Source organism: Hippopotamus amphibius, chromosome 2 (assembly GCF_030028045.1).
Source record: "Hippopotamus amphibius kiboko isolate mHipAmp2 chromosome 2, mHipAmp2.hap2, whole genome shotgun sequence".
NCBI lineage: Eukaryota > Metazoa > Chordata > Mammalia > Artiodactyla > Hippopotamidae > Hippopotamus > Hippopotamus amphibius.
The window spans coordinates 571,849-591,510 of record NC_080187.1 but is presented as its reverse complement, the minus strand read 5'-3'; the positions used below and the strand labels follow the sequence as shown (position 1 = coordinate 591,510).

Below are 19,662 nucleotides of genomic sequence, written 5' to 3'. Positions count from 1 at the left end.
CCGGCCCCGCCCGCGCCCCGCCCCTGCGCCGGCGTCCGGCCCCGCCCCGCCTGTCCGCCCGGAGCGCCCCGCAGCCGCACGCCGCCCTCCGGACCTCGGGACGCCGGCTCCGCGGTCCTCGCCCCCAGCCAGCCCGCCGGACCCGTGACGGGACCGCCACAGCCGCCCGCCGCGCTGCGGCCCGAAAGCGCCGCCTTCCGCCGGGCCGGGCCGGGCCGCTGCCCGCGTGGCCATGCCCTCGCTCGGGGACCTGGTGCGCGACTGGCACCGGGGCGCGCAGGCCGTGGCGCGTGGGGACTGGCACGGCGCCCTCCGCCTCTTCTCGGGCGTCGCGGAGCCGCCCGCCCGGATGAGCTTCAACGTGGGCTGCGTGCACCTGCTGGCCGGGGACCCGGAGGCCGCGCTGCGGGTGAGCCGGGGGCCGCACGGCCGGCGCCCCCGGGGTGGCTCGCGGGGACCCCGGCCCTGGGGGCCGCTGCTCTCTGGCCCTGGCGGTCGGGGAGCACTGCAGGGAGTGCCCGCCGCAGGGCCCCTGCCCTGCCTCCCTGGTGGCCACCTGGGGATGTCCCCCCAGGTCCGCCCCGGTGAACACCTAAGCGGGTGGGACCTGTGTGGGCCGGGGACCGCAGCTGAGCTGGGTCAGGGCTGGGAGGGGGGTGCAGGGCCCCGGCACTGCCTCCACTGTGCGGTGAGCGTGAGCTCTGCAGTCCTGGGGAGAGGCCGGGCGGAACAACTGACTCGGGTGCTCTCAGCCAAGGTGCTAGCACACCTGCAAACAGGCCGAAGCCGGATGGGGCTGGGAAGGGGCGCTCCCCCACCCAGGGTGTCGGGTTTGGGCCGGGCTTCGGCAGACACCTGTGGTGATGGCCGGGAGACAGGGTCTCTGGCTGGTGCCCACATCCCAGATCTGAGTGCCCACCAGTCTCCACCCATTCTCCAAAGCAGAACCAAGAGCTGGGGGGACACAGGGACACACACACCTGCGTCCACTGAGGGGCCAGCGAGGCCCATCCCTGCCGTTCAAGCCCCAGGTTCCTCATGGGGATGCCTGTCCCACGGGTGGTGACGAAGCCCGCCCTGCCTGCAACTCGGGTCCCCGAGTCCCCTCAGAAAGAGCCAGGTTCTCACCATGGGCATTCAGGCCGTCGGTGACAGTTACCGAAAACGAGTCCAAGGGACCTGCCCTGTCATTTCTCACGTCTGTGCGTGAATCTACAGTTATCTCAGCAGCAGTGTCAGCATGCGAACATTACCCAGCAAGGGGGACGGGGTCACTGGACACCATGGGGTCAGCGGGGTGAGGCCAGTCCAGTCACCGCCTTCTCTAAACCGTGGCTTAACCAGAGAGGGGACAAAGGTTCTGGGCCGAGGGGCCTGAGTGTTAAATTCTCCTCCACCCGAACCAGAGACGGAGCAGCAGAGGCATCTTTGTCGGAAATTTTTTAAAAAGCAGAGGGAACGGCATGCTGTGTCCTCGGATGTAGCCAAGAAATAAAGGAATGCAAATGGCACCTCATAGTTTTTAACCCCACGAAGCAGGCCAGTTGGATCTTGAAATGCCCTCTCCGCTCTCACATCTGCTTATGCAGCGCCCTCACGTTTTACAGTCCCATTTCCAGATGCAGATTTGAGCTTTCTCCTTCCACGTTTCCTCCCAGTCTTGTCACAGAGGGTGGGGAAGGGGAAAAGCCTGGATGGACAGAATCTGAACCTCCTCGAGCAGGTCAGAGATAGAGGAGGGCTGCTTGCATGCCCTCATTCCAAACGTGATAGCTTTTACAAATATGCGTAATACATGGACACTACTACCACCAGACCCCAGGCTCAGGTTACTGCTTTTCATGAATTATTGTTGTTTGAATAGTTACCCCTCATTTACAGATGAAGAAACAGGCAGCACACAGTTGTGTCTTTTGCTTTGTCGTGGGGCTCAGAATTGGGGCATTTAGAAATTGAAGTTTTCTGTCAACTGTTTGGTTCCCAAGACTGTGGTCTTGCCACTCTCACTTTCCTTTTAAAACTCAGGGGCACGTTTATATATCTATTGAAAACTATACCTATTAAATTTACATATCCATTCCCCCCCCCAAAAAAAGCAGATGGAACGGCTACAGTTAATAAACTGGTTGTCCCCGAGGACCTGGGCGGGGGTGGGGGTGGCTGGGACTGCGGTCTGTTGGCAGGAGCCCCTCGGAAGCTCCCATCTGGCTGCTCCCTGCGGCGGGATCACAAACGGCTTCCCTGGTGCCAAGTGGCCACTTTAGTACCCATGTGCGGACCCTCAGCCTCCGGTCAAACTCAGTTCAGCAAGCCCCGCACTCGGCCAGCTTTGTTAGCGTGGGAGCCTGACACCACTCCAGGTGCCTGTATCTAACTTGACGGCTTCTGCATGCCCTCCTCTGGCATGTGTTTAACTGATGGCTGCTGTCCTCCTCAGGAACAGATGACGTCATTTCTAGTTTCAGGAAGAGCTGTGTTTTACACACATATTAAGACCTTTGTGTTGTTCTTTCTGATTCTAGTAGATGAGAAGTGTGTCATTTTGTATCAACTACCAAAACTAGGATTTAAAAAAGACAAAGGTCTTGCACAACTCCGTCCCCTGGAGGTAACTATTATTAAGGCAGTGGAGTGTTTCCTTGTCCTCATGGTAAACAAGTTGGTTGGTGCCGCCACTGACCTGCCCCCGAGCACGTCCCAGGGCACCTCCGGAGCCCAGGCGGGTTTGGGTTGTGGCCGTGACGCCTGCGCCCAGGCTCGGGCTCAGCTGGCCGTGATGGGGGCCGACCAGATTCCTTGACCCATTGCTGGGCGTCCGCCCGGACCGCCTCTGTAACACAGGGGTGACGGGGTCACAGACCTGGGCGTTCCACAGGCATTTTTGTCCCCAGGCATTTGACCAGGCAGTGACCAAGGACGCCTGCATGGCTGTTGGCTTCTTCCAGCGAGGAGTGGCCAACTTCCAGCTGGAGAGGTGAGCACAGAAGCACCCTGTTCTTTCTGTGACGGCCCTTTGTCTCTGCAAAGCCCTTTCCTGTGCTCCCCTCTGCCCACGGGTCACTCCTCTCATCAACCCCTCCCGGGCGGCTCCCAGGAGCCCGGAGAAGAGATGCTGTTGTTGTGTGGGGGCCGGAGGCAGGGCGGGGCCGCACTGTAACCCTGGGCTCTGTGTGGGGGTGGGGGGGTCACAGAGCGCTTTCACCTGCTTCTCCTTTGCTCCTACATCCCTGCAGTGGCAAGGAGGGGGTGGTTATGCCCTTCTGCCAGTGGAACCTGAGGGCAGGGCTGGAGGAGTGCTGCATCCCAGGACATGGAGGTGGTGGGGTCCTCCCTGCCCACCTGGCTCTCTGTGCCGGGCCCTTCCCAGAGAAGGAATCAGGGCTGCGGCACAGGCTCGATCCCCACAGAAGGTCGCACTTGGGGCAGGTGGGCTCTGGGGGCCACCTCCTCTTCTCATCGGCCCAGGAGCCTTCCTGGGAGAGATGGGGATGCTGGTAGGGGCTAGGGAGTTTCCAGCAGGGCTCTGCAAGGGGATGCCCACAGGGACGGGGGCCCAAGAGGCAGGCAGGACTCGCCCAGGGCACTCTGCACACCAAGGATTGGGAGCGGCTCTGGGGTGCGGGGAGGGGAGCGCGGCACCCAGAGGACAGAGCTGGAGCCCCACACCCTGCCCAGCCCGCCTGTGTGTGGACAACCTGTGCTGAGACCTGGGTGTCCACCGCTGCCCCCGCCACAGCAGGAGGAGGAGGAGCGGGGGCAGGGTGGGGCTGGGGCGGGGCTCGGCCACTGGGGGCCCCCGCGCCAGGCTCCCCCGCCGCCCACAGATTCCAGGAGGCCCTGTCCGACTTCCAGCGGACCCTGGCGCAGCTGAGGGACAACGTGGCCATCGACTACACTCAGCTGGGCCTGCAGTTCAAGCTACAGGCCTGGGAGGTGAGTGTGCAGGGAGCAGGCCACCGGGAGCCCAGGCGGCTGGGCGCTGGGGTGCTGTCTGGGCAGACGGCCCAGGGGGTCCTTCCAGGCTCCTTGTCCTGCAGACCCCGTCCTCTGGGTCCCGTCTCCTTGTCACTGTCACAGGTGGGGCCACGTGGACTGCGGTGCTCCCTCTGGCCAGAGGGGCCCCGAGATCCCACCAGGTGGGGGCAGGGGAGGGTCAGAGGCCAGCGAGAGGTGGCAGGCCCGTGGGGCTGGGTGGGAGCAGGCCTGGCTGTGGGCCCTGGCGTCCCCGCCCTTGGCCCTGGTCCCGGCCTCCTGGGGCGGGGCTGGCCCTGAGGGAGAGGCGTGGGAGGAGCCCCCGTGCTCTCAGTGCTCCCGGAAACATGCTGCCTCGGAGCCTCTGGGAACCACCTGTGTCCCGTAAAGCCAGCTGTGGGGGAATTCCTGCCAGGGTGGGCTGGCCCAGGGCACTGAGCTGCAGGCGGGGGGGTGGGGGTCCGCGGCCATGGCCCCAGCAGGCCCTGCGGCAGTAGCTCTGGGAGCGTGCTGTCCCTGCAGACCACGGGGAGCACTCCCCATCCTCCACCCTCAGCCCCGGGAGCACCGGGCAAGTTTGCTGCCGTTTCCCAGCACAGCGTCCTTCCACGTGGGGGGAGGCGCGGGACAGAGAGAGGCGTTCCTCAGACAGCACCCCAGACTCTTGGGGGTTCAGTGAGCAGGGCAGCACAGGGAGGAGGGGTTCAGGCCAAATGCAGGATGCGGCTGTGAAGGCCGAGAGGATGCTTCCAGGGGTGGGAGGTTGGCCTGACATTCAGAGTAGAGACGCAGGGAGGGCTGGGGGTCCGGAGTGTGAGGCTTGCCGGGCAGAGCCGGCGCAGGGGCAGAGCTGGGCAGGCTCCACGTCTGCGGGGCGCCTGGGAGAGCCCTGGGCAGCTGTGTCTGGGAAGCGCAGTGGTTGGACCAGGGGCACAGCCAGGTGTGGGACCAGGCAGTGGGGCCGGGGCAGCACCGGGGTGGGACTTGGGAGGGGGGGTGGGGGTGGGTCCTGGGCCTGCCGTCACCCCCCACCGCACTCTCAGGTGCTGTTCAATGTGGCTGCAGTGCAGAGCCGGCTGGGGCTCTGGGCAGAGGCCACCCGCAGCCTGGAGGAAGCCATCTCCAAGGGGCTGGAAGGGGCCCGCGATGACCTGGACATCGCCCTGGGCCAAGTGCAGGTGAGGGGCGCAGGTGAGGCGAGCCGGACTCCTGGGCTGACTCAGGCGGCCTGCCGGGCCCACAGCCTGCAGTCTGGGGCTCAGATCTGTCCAGCCCCCCAGACCAACTCTGTGAGATGAAGAAACTTCTGGAGGGAGGCAGCCGTGTGCCCAGGTGTGGGGCTGGGCTTCCCGTGGGCTATGGGAAGTGGGGGGGGGGGGGCCAGGCCGCCCCTCTTGCTGTGTGGCTCCTGTAGCCGCACGGGCCTGGCCCAGGGCTCAGGTCTGTGTTGTCCGACCCCCCCCCCAGAAACGGGCGCCCCTGCAGCCTCGGCAGGTCCCCAGGGGTGAGGTCTTCCGGCCCCACAGGCGGTACCTGGAGCACCTGCAGCCCGTGGACTTCCTGGGCAAGGCCAAGGTAAAGGGAAGGGCGGCTTCTCGCATCTCGGGCCCCAGGCGCCCAGGGGCCAGCGGCAGCCCCCGGCGGCCACAGAGGGGCGGCCAGGCCCGTGCTGAGCGCGCGCCGTGTCCCGAGCATCGGGGCTGCCTTCGCAGGGACACCCGGGGTCACCAAGGGTTCTGCACGTGGAGGGGGAGCACAGGCTCCTGGGGTGGGCGGCAGGGTCTCCAAACAGGGCTCACAGACCTGGGTCTCGGAACCCGGTGGGAGCGGAGCCCCCAGAAGCCCCGGAGGACCCCCGAGGCGCTGCCAGCCCTGCCTCCGCCCCAGACACGCTCTTCTGGCCTCAGCATCTCCCTGGGCTCCTGTGTCTCTGTGTCTCCCTCCCTCTCTGCCTCAGAGAGCCAAACCCTGGGGGGGACCACGGCAGTCTGGCCAGGCCACCTCTGGCCGCCCCGGGTCAGGGTGGGGCAGCACCAGCACAGTCACGGGAGGCGGAGCCGCGCGCCCCGAAGGGTGGGGTGGGGTGGGGAGACGAGGGCGCCTGTGTGCAGAGGAAGATGCACGCGGGTGTCCGGGTGGCCCTGAGCCGGGCCCCACCCCCCCCAGTCACCCGAGGGCCGGGTGCTGTGTGTCTGTGCTGGAGGAGGGGCCTCTGCGCCGCCTTATCCTATCAGCTTGGAGTCCTCTTCTCACAGGAGACGACTGTTTCTAAGAAACAAGAATATTTTAAAAGCTGTACGAAACATAAGTTGAAATGATCAGCACAGATGATTTCCTTCATCAGACGTGTTTTTCCCACCTCCCTGGCCCCGCCATGCTGTCCAGCAGCTTTGGGCCAGGCTCGGGCAGCCCCCACCTGGCAGATGGGAGACTTGGGGGTTCGGCGTGGGCAGTGAGGGCTGGGCACCCCTGACGCGGCCGGCCCCCCGCTGTCCCTCACCAGGTGGTGGCCTCCGCCATCCCCGACCACCCGCGTGAGGACGCCTGGCCTCGGCAGCCGCAGGTGGGTGGGCAGCCTTCCCGCCACCTGACTTCCCCTCTGGCGTGGCCGGTCAGGGCCTTCCAGACTCTTAAGGATGCCCTGAACCCTCCCCGGGGGCTCCCCAGTGTCCTTCTGCTCTAAACTTGGCGGGGGTTGTCCCATCCTGGGTTAGAGCCAGTGAAAACTGCTCTGACCCAGCCCCCGACGCTCTGTGGGGCCTGCAGCCTGAGGAGGGGGTCCCTCTGTGCCCACAGGCTCTTGACGTGCGTGGGGAAGCCAGGCCTGGGGCTACCGCGTGGTAGGAAGGGGCCGGCGCCCCCACCCTTCTTCTCCTGTCGGCAGAGGCCCCGTTAGACTTGCCTCCCGGCCTGAGCCGGGAGCCCCTTTGCAGACCTTGCGCAGCCCCTCCGGGCCGGGGCCAGGGTGGCTGGTTCCCTTTCCAGGCGGGCCGGAGCCCCAGTGCGGGGAGCGGGTCCCACCTTGCTCAGCCCTCCCTGTGCCCCCACTTACGCTGAGCCCTTCCTGCTCCCGGGGAAGAGCCCGCCCGCCCCCCCCCGCCCCCGCAGCCCTGCTCAGGCCTGGGGAGGGGGCACCAGAGGCGCCAGGGTGGGGTGCAGGCTGGGCTCCCGGTGGACGGGGCAGCCCCGCCGGCCCCACCAGACGCGGCCTCTCAGGTGGCGCTGCGACCGGGTTGCTGCCCGTCCGCAGCTCGGGGCTCCCCCAGGCCCGCCTTTCACAGAGGCCCTCGACCGCGTGGGCTGGGTGAGGCCTGAGACGAGGACCCCGCTGCCCTCCAGGGCCCGTGACGCAGGCCCCGCCAGAGCTGGCACCGCCTGCAGCCCCAGGACACCCCTTGACGCGGAGACAGAGGTCAGCTCTGGCCAGGCTGGGCGGGCCGGCCAGGGCACGTCGGGGACCAGCGAGGAGCAGGTGGGTGAGCCCGGGCGGGGCCGGCAGGGGCCGCGGTATTTGGGGGACCCCCGCCCCAGGCTGAGCTTGGGGACCGGCCGCGGCAGGGCCCTGCGAGGGTCTCAGAGCAGGGTAGGCGGCCTCATCACCTCCGGGGGACAGAGCTTTGGCTTCCTCAGACAGGCCAGGCACTCGGAGGGCGCCAGCCACCGTGCCGGACGCCAGGATCAGGGACACACGGGCAGGAGCCCGGGGGTCTGCTCCCCACCCCGGGCGCAGGAGGGGCCTGCAGCCCATGCGTCATCGCCGTGAGGCTGCCGGCCCTGAGCCGGGCCCTGGGCTTCCTTCCTGGACACGGGAATCCCCGAGGTGCCCGGGGCGCTGGGTGAGGCTGAGGAGGGGGGGGCAGGCGTGCCGCGAGGGGTGTGCGGCGGGCGGGAGCCGGGAGCCGGGAGTTCACTGAGCACAGAGGAGGTGGTTGAATTTCACATTCACTTTCTCAAAGGACTCGGTTTAAAACAAGGTCACTCCACGTCCTCTTTCGCTGATGTCCAGCTAAGTCGGTGGACAGACGGGTGCCCTTGAAAGCCACCCTTCCATCGCAGCTGTGCTTGATGAAATTGCTTTAAACAGCTGGCAAATCTCATAAAAACCTCAACGCTCCATTTACAAACGTAGTCCAACGTTCAGATCCCCCGTGAAATCAGGCGCTGAGTCAGCTGGCCGGTGTGGCAGGACACGGGCCCTTGGGGGCGCCAGGGGCCCTCTGCACACCCACTGCCTAGGGTCCCAGCAGGGGGTGCAGCGCAGCCGGTCCCTGGCTTCGGTCCCAGCCCCCCGGGGTCACCGAGACCCCCCAGGCTGGAGCTGCACCTCCTGGTGAGCCAGGCGCAGGGTGGCCCGTCTGCCGTCTCCAGGCCTGCGGGGACGCAGTCGTGCCCCGATTTCACCCCCAACATGCTGGGACTCGGGGCTTCCTTCCCGGCCAGGCTGCCTCGCAGGCCACGCTCTCACCACCAGCTCCGCCGGCACAGGGTCCAGGCGCAGCCCCACACACTCCAGGCCGGGGAGGGCTGCCTGCACCCTCAGGGCCCCACCCCAGGCCCGCAGAGCCCAGCCTACGGCTTTCCTTGCAGAGCCCCCACGTGGAGCAAGGTGGCCAGCGGGTTCCTCCAGGTGAGACACCCCGAGCAGCAGGTGGTGGGTGGGGGAGCCCCAGACGGGCGGGGGGCGGGGGGCTGCCTCTCTGTCCTCCGAGGAGGAAGCTGGTGGCCTTGGGGCTCCTGGCGGACGTGGTCCCAGCAGCTCCTCTACCCCAGCATGTTCTACCTGGGGGGCCGGTTGCCAGCTGAGTCCCTGACGCCCCACCCCACCCCCGCAGGGATGCTGGTGGCTGGGGGGCCGGGGCCTGGCTCCTTTGAGGATCCCGCAGGTGCTGGGGTAAGAGGCACCGGCTCTCATTTCACACCCACTCCCCAGGGATGTGGGGGCTGCAGGGCCAGACTCCGTCCTCCAGGTGCCTTTAGGGGCCCAGCTAGGGAAGCCTCACAAGCCTGCAGCCCCAGCCCTCCCGCCGTCTCAGTCCCGGCCCTGCCCGCGGCCCGAAGCCCACCCCGGGCACGTCTGCGGCCTTGGAGACCGACCACCCCTCTCTGTCTGGACCCAGGGTGCGGCTGCCGGGGGCCCCGCGTCCTTGGCGACCGTCACGGTGCAGTGCGCCTTCACGCTGGCCCTGAGGGCGCCCAGAGGAACGGACCTGTCCGGCCTGCGGGCCCTGATGAGCCAGGCGCTTCCCCCCCAGGCCCAGTGTGGGCAGCTCAGGTGGGTGGAAGGTGGGGCAGGAGGGCTCTGCGCTGCCACGTCTCAGCCCCAGCCCGGGGAGAGGCTTCTGAGGTCGGAGGTCAGCACCCTCCCTGAAGCCGCGGCCCGCGCGGCCTGCGCTGAGGAGTCTCTTTGCAGTTACCGAGACCCTCGTGACGGCGGGTGCTGGGCGCCCCTCACCGGGGAGGAGGCCCTGCAGAGGGCCTGGGGGGATGCGGCTGCCGGCCCCGGGGGGCTGCAGCTCCGGTGCCAGGTGAGCTGGTGGGGTGGGGGTGAGGGGGGCAGGGACGGCCGGCCCTCCTCCCGGTGCCAGGCTCACCCTGCAGCCCTCACCCCTGCCACAGGGAGTGGGCGGCCGGCCTGTCCTCCGCCAGGTGGTGGCCCAGCACGGCTACTCCGCCCAGGGGCCTGAGGACCTGGCCCTGCAGCCGGGGGACACCGTGGACGTCCTGTGTGAAGGTAGGGCCGGCACCGCCCCCCATCCCCCCCCCGGGTCCCGGGGCACAGGCCGCGTCCGCGAGCCGCGCAGTGACGCCCTGGCGCCCCTGCAGTGGACCAGGCGTGGCTGGAGGGCCACTGCGACGGCCGCATCGGCATCTTCCCCAAGTGCTTCGTGGTCCCGGCCGTCCGGCGTGCGTGAGGAGCTCGGCGCTAAGAAGCCCGTGGCAGGGAGGGTTTAATAAAAGCGAGCTGCCCCCACCAAGGTGTCGTCCATCTGGGCGTGGCCACTGAGACGGCCTGACTCAGGCGTGTAAGGGTGTGGATGGGTCCGCTCCGGGAAAAGCCCACGCAGCCTGGACGCCAGCTCTGCCCTCCGGGAGAGGCCGGGGCCCACTGCCACCCCTCCCCAGGTGCCGGGCCCCTCTATCTCCAGCAGTCACCCCCACCCCAGGCTCAGCCTGGTCCCACACCCATCCGTCTGCAGGCACACAGCCCTGGGGGCGGCAGGGGTCCCGACGGCCCAGCCTTTGTGCCACACGCCCGGGGAAACGCTCTGGAATGCTGGCCCCTGGGGGCCGTCGTCGGGGGGGGGGGGGGCGGGGGGGCCGTGGCGCAGCCTCCGTGGCCAGAGCGACCCTGAGGGCGGACGGGGGCCATCTGACCACGGGGCCGGAGCCCCCAGGACAGGCCACAGGGCTCAGGAAGGCTCGGGCGGCTGCACAGGGCTCCGGGAGCTGGGTCCCTGCCTTCCGGCGGCAGGCGGCAGCCGGCCTAGTCCTGGAGCCAGAAGAGCTGCACGGCGCTGGCCCCGAGGACGGCCGTGAGGGTCAGCACCACAAAGACGACGCCGGCCACCCAGACGCCGCAGCTCTGTGCCCGCCCCTGGGTGGGCGCCTCGGCCGGGATCAGGCTGGTGAGGTTCAGCATGTAGCCCAGGGTCCAGCCGATGTCGGTGCCGCCGGCCTGCGGGCCACACGGCCGGTCAGGGCTGCGGGCGGCGGCCCGGACCCCTGGCCCCCTCACCCTGAGCCGTCACCTGCTCGCGGAACTCAATGCCGCCCCAGGTCTCCTCGCTGAACCCGTAGCCCTCGACCAGCAGCGTGAGGATGTAGAGGCCCGAGGCGCAGTAGTCAGGCAGCCAGCGCTCCTGCCCGGGCGAGCTCCCCGCCACCTGGGCGCCGGGAGCCTGGTGAGGCCCCACCTCCTGGGCCGCACTGCCCGGGGTGGGTTTCCCCCCCGGTGGGATCCCCCCAAGCCCCTGCTGGGCGGAGCCTGCAGCCTGGGGGCGGGGCCACGGGTGGGGGGAGCTGCCAGGACCCACGAACCTGCTTCCAGGGCCTCTGGCAGAACTCCCAGATGGTGGCGTTGGCCGTGGCCAGCGGCGGCCTGGAGGTGAGGTTCAGGAAGTGGAAGGTGTGGTAGAAGTTGGAGAAAGCCTGGGGGGGAGGAGGGTGGTGTGCCCAGGTGGGGCGCGGCGCAGAGGGGCCCGGGACGAGCTAGGTTTGGCCCCACCCCACCTGACCTGGGGTCCCAGGCTCCCCAAGGGCCCCCTGGGGTCGGGCCTCTGGGGCTCCGGGGGGAAGCTGGGCCCCGAGGGCAGGCTGCGGGAGCTCACGTAGAACGGGCCCCGCACGGGGGGCTGGTAGACCCCGTCGAAGGCACAGTCTGCTTGGCCGTCGCAGCCGGAGAAGTTGAAGAGGTCCCGGATGGCGGCGACACAGGCCCCAGGGTTCCCCGTCCCCTCCACGGTGAGGTTCTGGCCGGGGTCCGCGGGGGCCGCGGCCTGGATGCAGGGTGACTCATACAGGGGGCCCGAGGCCAGCGTGGCCCGGTAGCCGCTGTGGTAGCAGGGGTGGCGCACCAGGAGGCCGGGGCTGCGCTGTGGGGAGGGCGGGGCGGCTCTGAGCACCAGCCCGGCCGGCTCCCCGCCCTCCCCCGGCAGAGCAGGCCCACCTGCACCAGTGCCGTCAGCAGCCGGTTCAGCATCTGGTCGCGCCCAAAGCAGAGGTAGCTGTGGGTGTAGACGCTGTGGCTGGTGCTGTAGAGCCGGAAGGTGGCCTGGGTGGCCTTGTCCAGGATGGGGCCTCCGGGCACAAAGGTGATCTGGGTGGAGGCTCCACCCATGTCCAGGGCGCCCACCAGCGCCCCCTCCAGAGGCTGGATCCACTCTCCAGAGAAGGAGTACTGGCCACAGACGGGGGACACTGAGTCCCGGGACCGGCCACAGGGACCGCCCCCGCCCCCGCCCCCGCCCGGGGGTGCCTGTGGCACCTTCACAAGCAGGCCCAGGATGTAGTTGATGGTGATCCAACCTGAGGCCCCTTCATCCCGCCCAGCCAGGAGTTCAGCACCCCAGAAGTCCACGGGAGACCGGCCCAGGACCTGGCTGACCGCCGCGAAGATGTCCTCCGCCTGAGAGCTGTTCTTCTGGCTGTGCAGGAGGATTGGGGCCGGAGCTGGCAAGAGCCACCCCTCCTCCCCCGCCCAGGCCAGGGCCTCGGCTCCACGCGGCGCCCCGGGGAGGCGGAGGGCTCCCCGCCAGCCTCCCTACCTCAGCAGCCTCATGCCGGCCGTGGCCCCCAGGAACATGGGCGTTTCCTGATGCTTGGCCTTTGGGATCAGCGCCAGCGCCTCCTCCAGGCAGCCCTGCAGGCTCTCGCCAGCCTGCTCAGGGTTAGAGGCGTAGGAGGAGATGCCGGGCCCTGAAACACAGCAGCGCGGGGTGAGGCTCCAGGCCCTGAAGGAAGCCCAGCCACAAGGGCCTGCGGGAGGCAGACAGGCAGCCCCCGCAAAGACGCGTCCACGTCCTCACCCTCGGAGCCTGCACGTGGGACTGTGTTTAGAAAATGGGTCTTTGTAGGTGCAATTAAGTTAGGGTCTTAAGATGAGCTCATTCTGGATTCCCCAGGTGGGCCCCAAATCCAGTGACCAGTGGCCTTTTAAGAGACAGAAGAGGGAGGTTGGAGGCACGTGGGAGAGGCCACGTGGAGTCGGAAGAGAGCAGGAGGGACGCCTCGTCTAGAGCCCCCAGGAGCGGGGAGGGTCTGGGTCGGATCTCCGCAGCCCCAGGCAGGACCCCTCCGGAGCCCGGCCCAGTGCCCGCTGACCAGCGGCGCCCCCAGGGCAACTCACGGAACCTCTCTGAGCCCCTTTCCTTCAGGGTGATTTGCTGCTGCCCCGCTCCAGCCTGTACCACTTCCCAAACCTCCCTCCAGCTGGGAAGCCCCGCCGGGCAGCGGCCTGCCGCTCCCAACCCCATCCCCCGTGGAGGGGGCTGCCCGCTGACCTCTCGCCTGGCAGGCCAGGGCTTGGCTGACCACACCCGTGTCGTTCTCCTTGTTTGCCGGCCACTGATACACAAAGAGTGACGTGTGGGAGGACCCAGCGTCGAACACGATCCCGAACTGGGGGTGACACCGGGGTCAGGGGGCGTGGGGGCCGCCGCGGCCCCGCCCAGCCCCCCCCCACGTGGGGTCCGGGGGCACACCTTGGTGTCGGCGGGCAGGAGGACGTGGGTGGCCCCCACCAGGATGAGAATGAGCGTGGTGAGGCCTGAGACGGCCGCAGCCCCCAGCAGGGCTGTGAAGACCCGCTGCTTCCAGGTCAGCCCCATGGAGGGGCAGGACAGGCACCTGTGGGGGAGGGCGGCGGTGGGCACCCAGACTGCGCCGGCCTCAGGGCCGCTGCCCTGGAGAGCCCCTCGGTCCTCCCCTGGCTCAGCCGCTCCAGCTGGCTGGGCTGACAGGCAGGACCAGAGACCATGCCGCAGGGCCAGGCTGCCCACTTGTCACGGTGTCAGAGGGGCCGGGGGCTGGGCCCTGGGGTCCCTGTCTGGCAACAGGCAAGCCTGTGACACAGCGCGGAGGACGTCCTGCAGAGCCCTTCCTGATGCCACACCGGGGACCCGCGGAGCCAGCCGTGTGACCTGGCAGCCCCCCGCCCCCACCGTCCCAGGACCCCGTCCCCTCCCCTCCCTCACAGGAGGAGCCCAGCTCCACACGGAACTCGGGGAGCCCAGGACCCCGCCTCTCCCACCGACCTGGCTCCTCCCTGCAGCTCCCACTCCAGGCCTCTCCCAGGACAGTTTTCTAAGAGCCCTGAACCAGGCGGGGACAGGTGACGGCCTGGGTATCTAACTGTCGCCAGGCGGCCCGTGTGTAACCCAGGGGGTAAGGTCAGCGGGGTCCCAGGAAGCGCGGTTTCTCCACTAAAGGACCTGAAGGCTGAGGAGTTCTGAGCAGATACATCTGGTTTCTGTTTAAAAACACAAGCTCGGGCTTCTCTGATCTGATCCTGAAACTTTCCACCTGGCCCCGTGACGGCCCCTCGGCAGGTGGCCCCGGCTGACCCCGGAAGGTGGTTTGCACAGGCTGTGCCAGCGGCTCGGGGGCCGAGGTCTCCGCGGGGCCCTCTGCAGCCCCCAGAGCCCCTGACGGCGCCCACGCACACCAGGTCACCAGGAGCCCCGGGCCAGCCGCCGCCGCTGCCAGAAGGAAACGTGCAAGGTCTGCAGAGCTTTGAGGCCCACGGACTTTGTGTGGCGTCACTCCCCCGCAGGAGGCCGCCGTTCCCGGGGAGTGCCCGCCGCCCGGGGTGAATGCAGGTCCCCGGGCTCCGGGCCAGCGCGGGCAGTGGGGCGGCCAGTCAGCGTCACGACCCCATTTTAAAGAGGGAAGAGCAAGGCTCAGAGAGGACGGTGACCTGCTCGAGCCACCGACAGGCCAGGCCGGATGGGCCGCAGCCTGTGTCCCCGGCAGCCGCCACGGGCCCCTCACGCAGACAGACAGGTCACAGGCGGGGCCCGCGACGCCGGGACCCCACTCCACACCCACCCCCAGGGCACGTAGCGCCTGAGCCCCCGGTGGGTGGGCAGAGAGGCTGGGGAGACGCCCACAGTCAGGGCACCCCTCAGGACCTGCCAGCACCCCAGACCAGCACGGCCCCCCTCACCTGGGATGGTGGACGCGTGGCGGCAGCGAGGAGGAAGCTGGGCTGTCTGTCACCTCGCAGGCACCCGCCAGGTGCTGTCCCGCCCACGCTGGTCACCACCCCCCCCCGCCCCCGCGCGCCTGGGTCTGCGGCCAGGTGGGTGCCGAGCCACTGCCGCCTGCCCCACCCGGGGTCACCCACCCCCGCCCAGGGTGGCCCCTCCTGGAGACGTTGCCCTCCGCCCCAGCCCCGCCCCAGCAGGAGAGCAGAGCCAGGGCTCGGGCGAAGGGCAGGTCAGAGTCAGGTGACTGGAGAGGGCCCGAGGCCAAGGGCTCGGCCAGAGCAAAGGCCGGGAGGCAGGACCGGCTGCCGTCCGGTCCCCGGAGGGGGTGAGAGTCAGCCCCGTGTCCAGGTGTCTGGTGGTTTTCAAGCGTGCGGTAAAATTGCCTTTTTTGTGCACGCGTGTCGGTTCCTGTGACCACGGCCACCAGCACCGGATCTGCCCAGCCCGGCCCCGACCCTCCACCCCACTGGCTCTTCTTGCTGACGTTCTGTCCTTGGCAGGGGCGGGGGTGGGGCGTCACAGAGACGCAGTGAGCCTGGCTCCTTCCACGCGGCTGGAGGCCTGGGGCCCGCGCCTCCCTCTGTGCCCAGGCCCGGCTGCCCTGCCGAGCGGCGTTCGCTGACCCCCGGGGCTGCAGGCGCCGGGGCTCCCACGCTCCGGCCGTGGACGTTCACGTGCGAGGCTTTGCTGGACCCGAGCTGTCACTTCCCGCCCGGGAGACAGGCTGCGGGGTGCAGCGCGATTCAGACACGCACAGGTGTTCTCTGGCGCGAGAGAGCTGGTTTCTCTGCGTCCTTCCGGGATCCGTGGCGCGGCTTTTAATTTCAGCCGATCTGACCATTGCACAGTCCAGCCGCACTGTGGCTTCAGTTTGCACCAAGGACTGAGTGTCTCCCATGCGCTTGTTTACACACATGTATCCTCTCTGGTGAAGTGTCACGTCTTTTGATTGGATCATTGGATTTCTTCCTGTTGAGTTTAGAGAATTCTTTATCTTATTCTAGATGCAGCCCCTACTCCTGTACGAGGTTCGCAAATACGTTCTCTCACTCTGTAGCTTGTCTTAACAGTGTATTTCACAGAGCAAGTTTTAAAATTCTTGACAAAGTCAAATTCATCAGCGTGTTTTTGTGGGTGGTCTTTTTGTGTCGTTACTAAGAACTTTTTGCCTCACCCCTGGTCATGAAGATTTCTTTCTCCTCAAGTCTTCCAGCTTTGTGATGTAACTTGATCTATGACCCATTTTGAATGATTCTTTGTAAGATGTGTGGCTTGGTCAAGCCCACCTCCTCTGCACGTGGACGGCTGAGGCACCAACACGGGGTATTGAGAAGACCATCCTTCCTAAAGGAGATGTGGTAGGGACGTCCCTGATGGTCCAGTGGGTAAGACTCCGAGCTCCCAATGCAGGGAGCCTGGGTTTCATCCCTGGTCGGGGAGCTAGATCCCACACGCATGCCGCAACGAAGAGTCCACATGCTGCAATGAAGAAGTCTGCATGCCGCAACTGAGACTGGGGCAACCAAGGTAAATAAATAAATAAATAAATGTATGTTTTAAAAAATAAAGATGTGGTACATATAATACAATGGAATATGACTCAGCCATCAAAAAAAGAAGGAAATACTGCCATTTGCTGCAACATGGATGGACCTAGAGATGATCATACGAAGCGAAGTATTAAGTCAGAAAGAGAAACACAAATATATCACTTAAATGTGGAACCTAAAATACGATACAATCAACCTATCTACGAAATAAAAACAGACTCACAGACATAGAGGACAAACAGACTTGTGGCGGCCAAGGGGGAGGGGGCGTAGGGAAGGGAAGGAATGGGAGGTTGGGGTTAACAGATGCAAACTATTACACACAGGATGGATAAACAACGTCCTACTGTATAGCGCAGGGAACTATACTCAATATCCTGCCACAAATCATAAAGGAAAAGAATACGAAAAAGAATATATATTTATACGTGAGTCCCTTTGCTGTGCAGGAGAAGTTAACACAAAATTGTACGTCGACTGTGCTTCGATAAAATTGAAAAAAAAGCCTACCCTTCCTCTGTGGACACCCTGCACCTCTGCCCAAGTGGCTGTGTTTGGGAGGCCCATCTCTGCACCCTCTACTGTGTCTCTCGTCCCTAGTTCCGTCTTGATTAGGCAGTCACACAGTAAGTCTAATATTGAGCAGTGAGTCCTCCAGCTTCAATTTTCTTTTTCAAAATTGTTTTAGCTATTCTAGTTCCTATGCCCCCATAAATTTTATAGTCAGCCCCTCTTTACATACAAAGAAATTCTCCTGAAATTTTTATTGGCGTTATGTCAAAACTCTATAATCACTTTGTGGAAAATGGATATCGTTACAATTTTGAGTCTTCCAATCTATGAACACAATTACTCTTCTCTCTAGTTAGTGTTTAGTCTTAATTTCTTTTTCATCAGCATTGTTCTAATGTTCAGAACAGTGATCCGGTGCTTGTTTTGTTAGATTTATACCTAAGTACTTCATTTTGGTGGGGAGCTATTGTAAATCGTACTTTTAAAAATTCAGTTTTCTCTTTTTTAAAAATATTTATGTATGTATTTAGGCTGCGCCGGGTCTCAGGTGCGGCACGCAGGATCCTCATTGCAGCATGTGGACTTCTTAGTTGTGGCATGCGGGATGTAGCTCCCCGACCAGGGATCAAGCCCAGGCCCCCTGCATTGGGAATGCGAAGTCCTACCCATTGGACCACCAGGGACATCCCCAAAATTCAGTTTTCCGTTGTTCACTGGTTGTAAGTAGATGCAGCTGGTTTTTGTGGTTGACCTCGTACCCACCACCTCGCTAAGCCCGCCTCTTAGCCCCAGGAATTCGCGTAGATTCCCTCGTGTTTTTGACGTGGACAGCTGTGTGGTCTGTAAACGGGACAGTGGCATCGCCTCCTCTCGTGTGTGCCTTTTCTTCCTCTCTCTCGCCTCCTGCACTGGCCAGGACTCCTGGCTGCGTGGAGCAGGGTGATGACTGCGCACGGGAGCCTTGCTCCCAGCTTGAAGGGTCATCCTCCACGCAGCCCGGGGTTAGTTGTAGCTGTTACGCAGGTGCCCTTTGTCAGGGCAGGGAAGCTCCCTTCTCCACGGCGACATCTTTCATTACAAACGAGCGCTGTATCCTGTCACGTGCTTTGTCTTCATCCACTAATATGTTCGTATGATTTTTCTCCCTTGGACACTCGGTGTGGTGGATTGAGTTGATCCGTCTTCTTGAATACTGAACCCGCCTTGTGTTCTCAGGGTAAACTGCACTTGGTTGTGCTGCGTTATCTTCTTTTTATATCACTGGATTTTATTTGCTGACACAGTCGGGCCTTGTTATTTGTGGATTTTGTATTTGCGATTTTGCCTACTAACCTCAAAATGGTTTTGTAATCCCCAAATCAATACTTGCAACGCTTTCACGGTCATCTGTGGACATGAGCAGAGCAGCAAAAAGATGAGTGGCTTGATGTGCACGTCCTCAGCTGAGGGTGAACAAGGCGACACTGCCTTCTTGTTTTAGCTGCTGCTGTAAACAAGCATCCTTTTCACGGTCTATTTTGTGCCATGTTTTTTATACTTTTGTGCTTTCAGGAACCTGAGCCTCTATTACCCTGGGGCGGCACTGGTTCAGTGTTGGCTAACTTAGAGTTTGCAGTGACTTCATAGAAAAGAACTACCTCAAAGAATAAGAATAATTGTATCTGTTGAGGATTTTTGCAGCTGTGTTCACAAAGGTTTGCTGTTTTCTTTCTAGTGCTGGTTCAGTACTGGGGTGCTGCTGGGCGGTATTTGTAGACTTTGTATTTCTTTTTAAAATGTTTTGTATAATTTGCCAGTGAAATCACCTGAAATGTTCTTTTTCAGAAGATAAGTAACTTAACTACAGATTTAATGTCTTTAGTAGTGATAGGGCTATTCAAGCTATCTAGTTCATGCTGAGTGAGTTTTGGTAGTTTGTGGCTTTTGAGGACTTGGTCCACGTCAGCCCAGCTGCTGAATATGTGTCAACAGAGTTGTTCAGAGTGTTCCTTTCCTATCCTTTCACAGTGTCTGTGGTAATCTCATTCCTGAGATTGGTAATCTGTGTCTGCACTTTTTTTGGGGGGGGGGGGCAGTGTTGATAGAGATTTATCGATTTTATTGGTCATTCCAAAGAATCATCTTTATGTTTCACAATTTTTTTTCTATTTTTTGTTTCCACAGTCTTTTGATTTCTGCTCTTATATTTATTTCCTTTCTTCTGCATGATTTGGTTTATATTGCTCATCTTTTTCCAATTTCTTTTTTTAATTAATTAATTAATTTGGTTGCTCTGGGTCTTAGTTGTGGCAGGTGGGCTCCTTAGTTGTGGCTCACAGGCTCCTCACTTGTGGCTCACTGGCTCCTTAGTTGCAGCACATATGCTCTTTAGTTGTGGTAGGAAGTCTCCTTAGTTGTGCCAGGCAGGCTCCTTAGTTGTGACATGCCAACTCTTAGTTGCGGCATACATATGGGATCTAGTTCCCTGACCAGGGATTGAATCTAGGCTCCCTGCATTGGGAGCTTGGAATCTTAACTGCTGTGCCACCAGGGAAGTCCCCCAATTTCTTTTTTTTTTTTAATTAATTTATTTAATTTATTTATTGGCTGTGTTGGGTCTTTGTTGCCGCACACGGGCTTTCTCTAGTTGCTGAGAGTGGGGGCTACTCTTCATTGTGGTGCACGGGCTCCTCATTGTGGTGGCTTCTCTTGTTGTGCAGCACGGGCTCTAGGCACATGGGCTTCAATAGTTGTGGCACACGGGCTCAATAGTTGTGGCTCATGGACTTTAGAGCACAGGCTAAATAGTTGTGGTGCACCAGCTTAGTTGCTCTGTGGCATGTGGAATCTTCCCAGAGCAGGGCTCGAACCTGTGTGCCCTGCATTGGCAGGCAGATTCTTAACCACTGTGCCACCTAGGAAGTCCCCCCCCGCCAATTTCT

At 63.4% G+C, this 19,662-nt stretch overlaps 2 protein-coding genes across 7 annotated transcripts; one reads left to right on the top strand and one right to left on the bottom strand.

The window, feature by feature from the left end:
- Nucleotides 1–51: 51 nt before the first annotated feature.
- On the top strand, nucleotides 52–9,943 carry NOXA1 (NADPH oxidase activator 1). Of its 6 annotated transcripts, XM_057721119.1 has the most exons (14): nucleotides 52–409; nucleotides 2,892–2,974; nucleotides 3,825–3,933; nucleotides 5,016–5,150; nucleotides 5,440–5,547; nucleotides 6,476–6,535; nucleotides 6,769–6,812; nucleotides 7,312–7,444; nucleotides 8,413–8,599; nucleotides 8,805–8,863; nucleotides 9,090–9,244; nucleotides 9,383–9,497; nucleotides 9,589–9,703; nucleotides 9,796–9,943. In XM_057721119.1, the coding sequence occupies exons 1-14, from the start codon at nucleotides 233–235 to the stop codon at nucleotides 9,882–9,884; spliced, it is 1,569 nt and encodes a 522-aa protein (XP_057577102.1). In that variant the 5' UTR covers nucleotides 52–232; the 3' UTR covers nucleotides 9,885–9,943. The 6 variants fall into 6 exon arrangements, with proteins under 6 accessions (XP_057577102.1, XP_057577103.1, XP_057577100.1 ...); XM_057721120.1 differs by having other exon boundaries at nucleotides 8,560–8,599; nucleotides 9,090–9,497; XM_057721117.1 differs by having other exon boundaries at nucleotides 8,458–8,599; nucleotides 9,090–9,497.
- Nucleotides 9,944–10,456: 513 nt separating this feature from the next.
- ENTPD8 (ectonucleoside triphosphate diphosphohydrolase 8) lies at nucleotides 10,457–13,303 on the bottom strand. The gene is made up of 9 exons (XM_057724340.1): nucleotides 13,173–13,303; nucleotides 12,972–13,089; nucleotides 12,237–12,387; nucleotides 11,957–12,116; nucleotides 11,639–11,869; nucleotides 11,301–11,564; nucleotides 11,011–11,121; nucleotides 10,722–10,856; nucleotides 10,457–10,648 (listed from the first exon to the last, which is right to left on the bottom strand). The coding sequence occupies exons 1-9, from the start codon at nucleotides 13,296–13,298 to the stop codon at nucleotides 10,457–10,459; spliced, it is 1,488 nt and encodes a 495-aa protein (XP_057580323.1). The 5' UTR covers nucleotides 13,299–13,303.
- Between the last annotated feature and the right edge of the window lie 6,359 nt (nucleotides 13,304–19,662).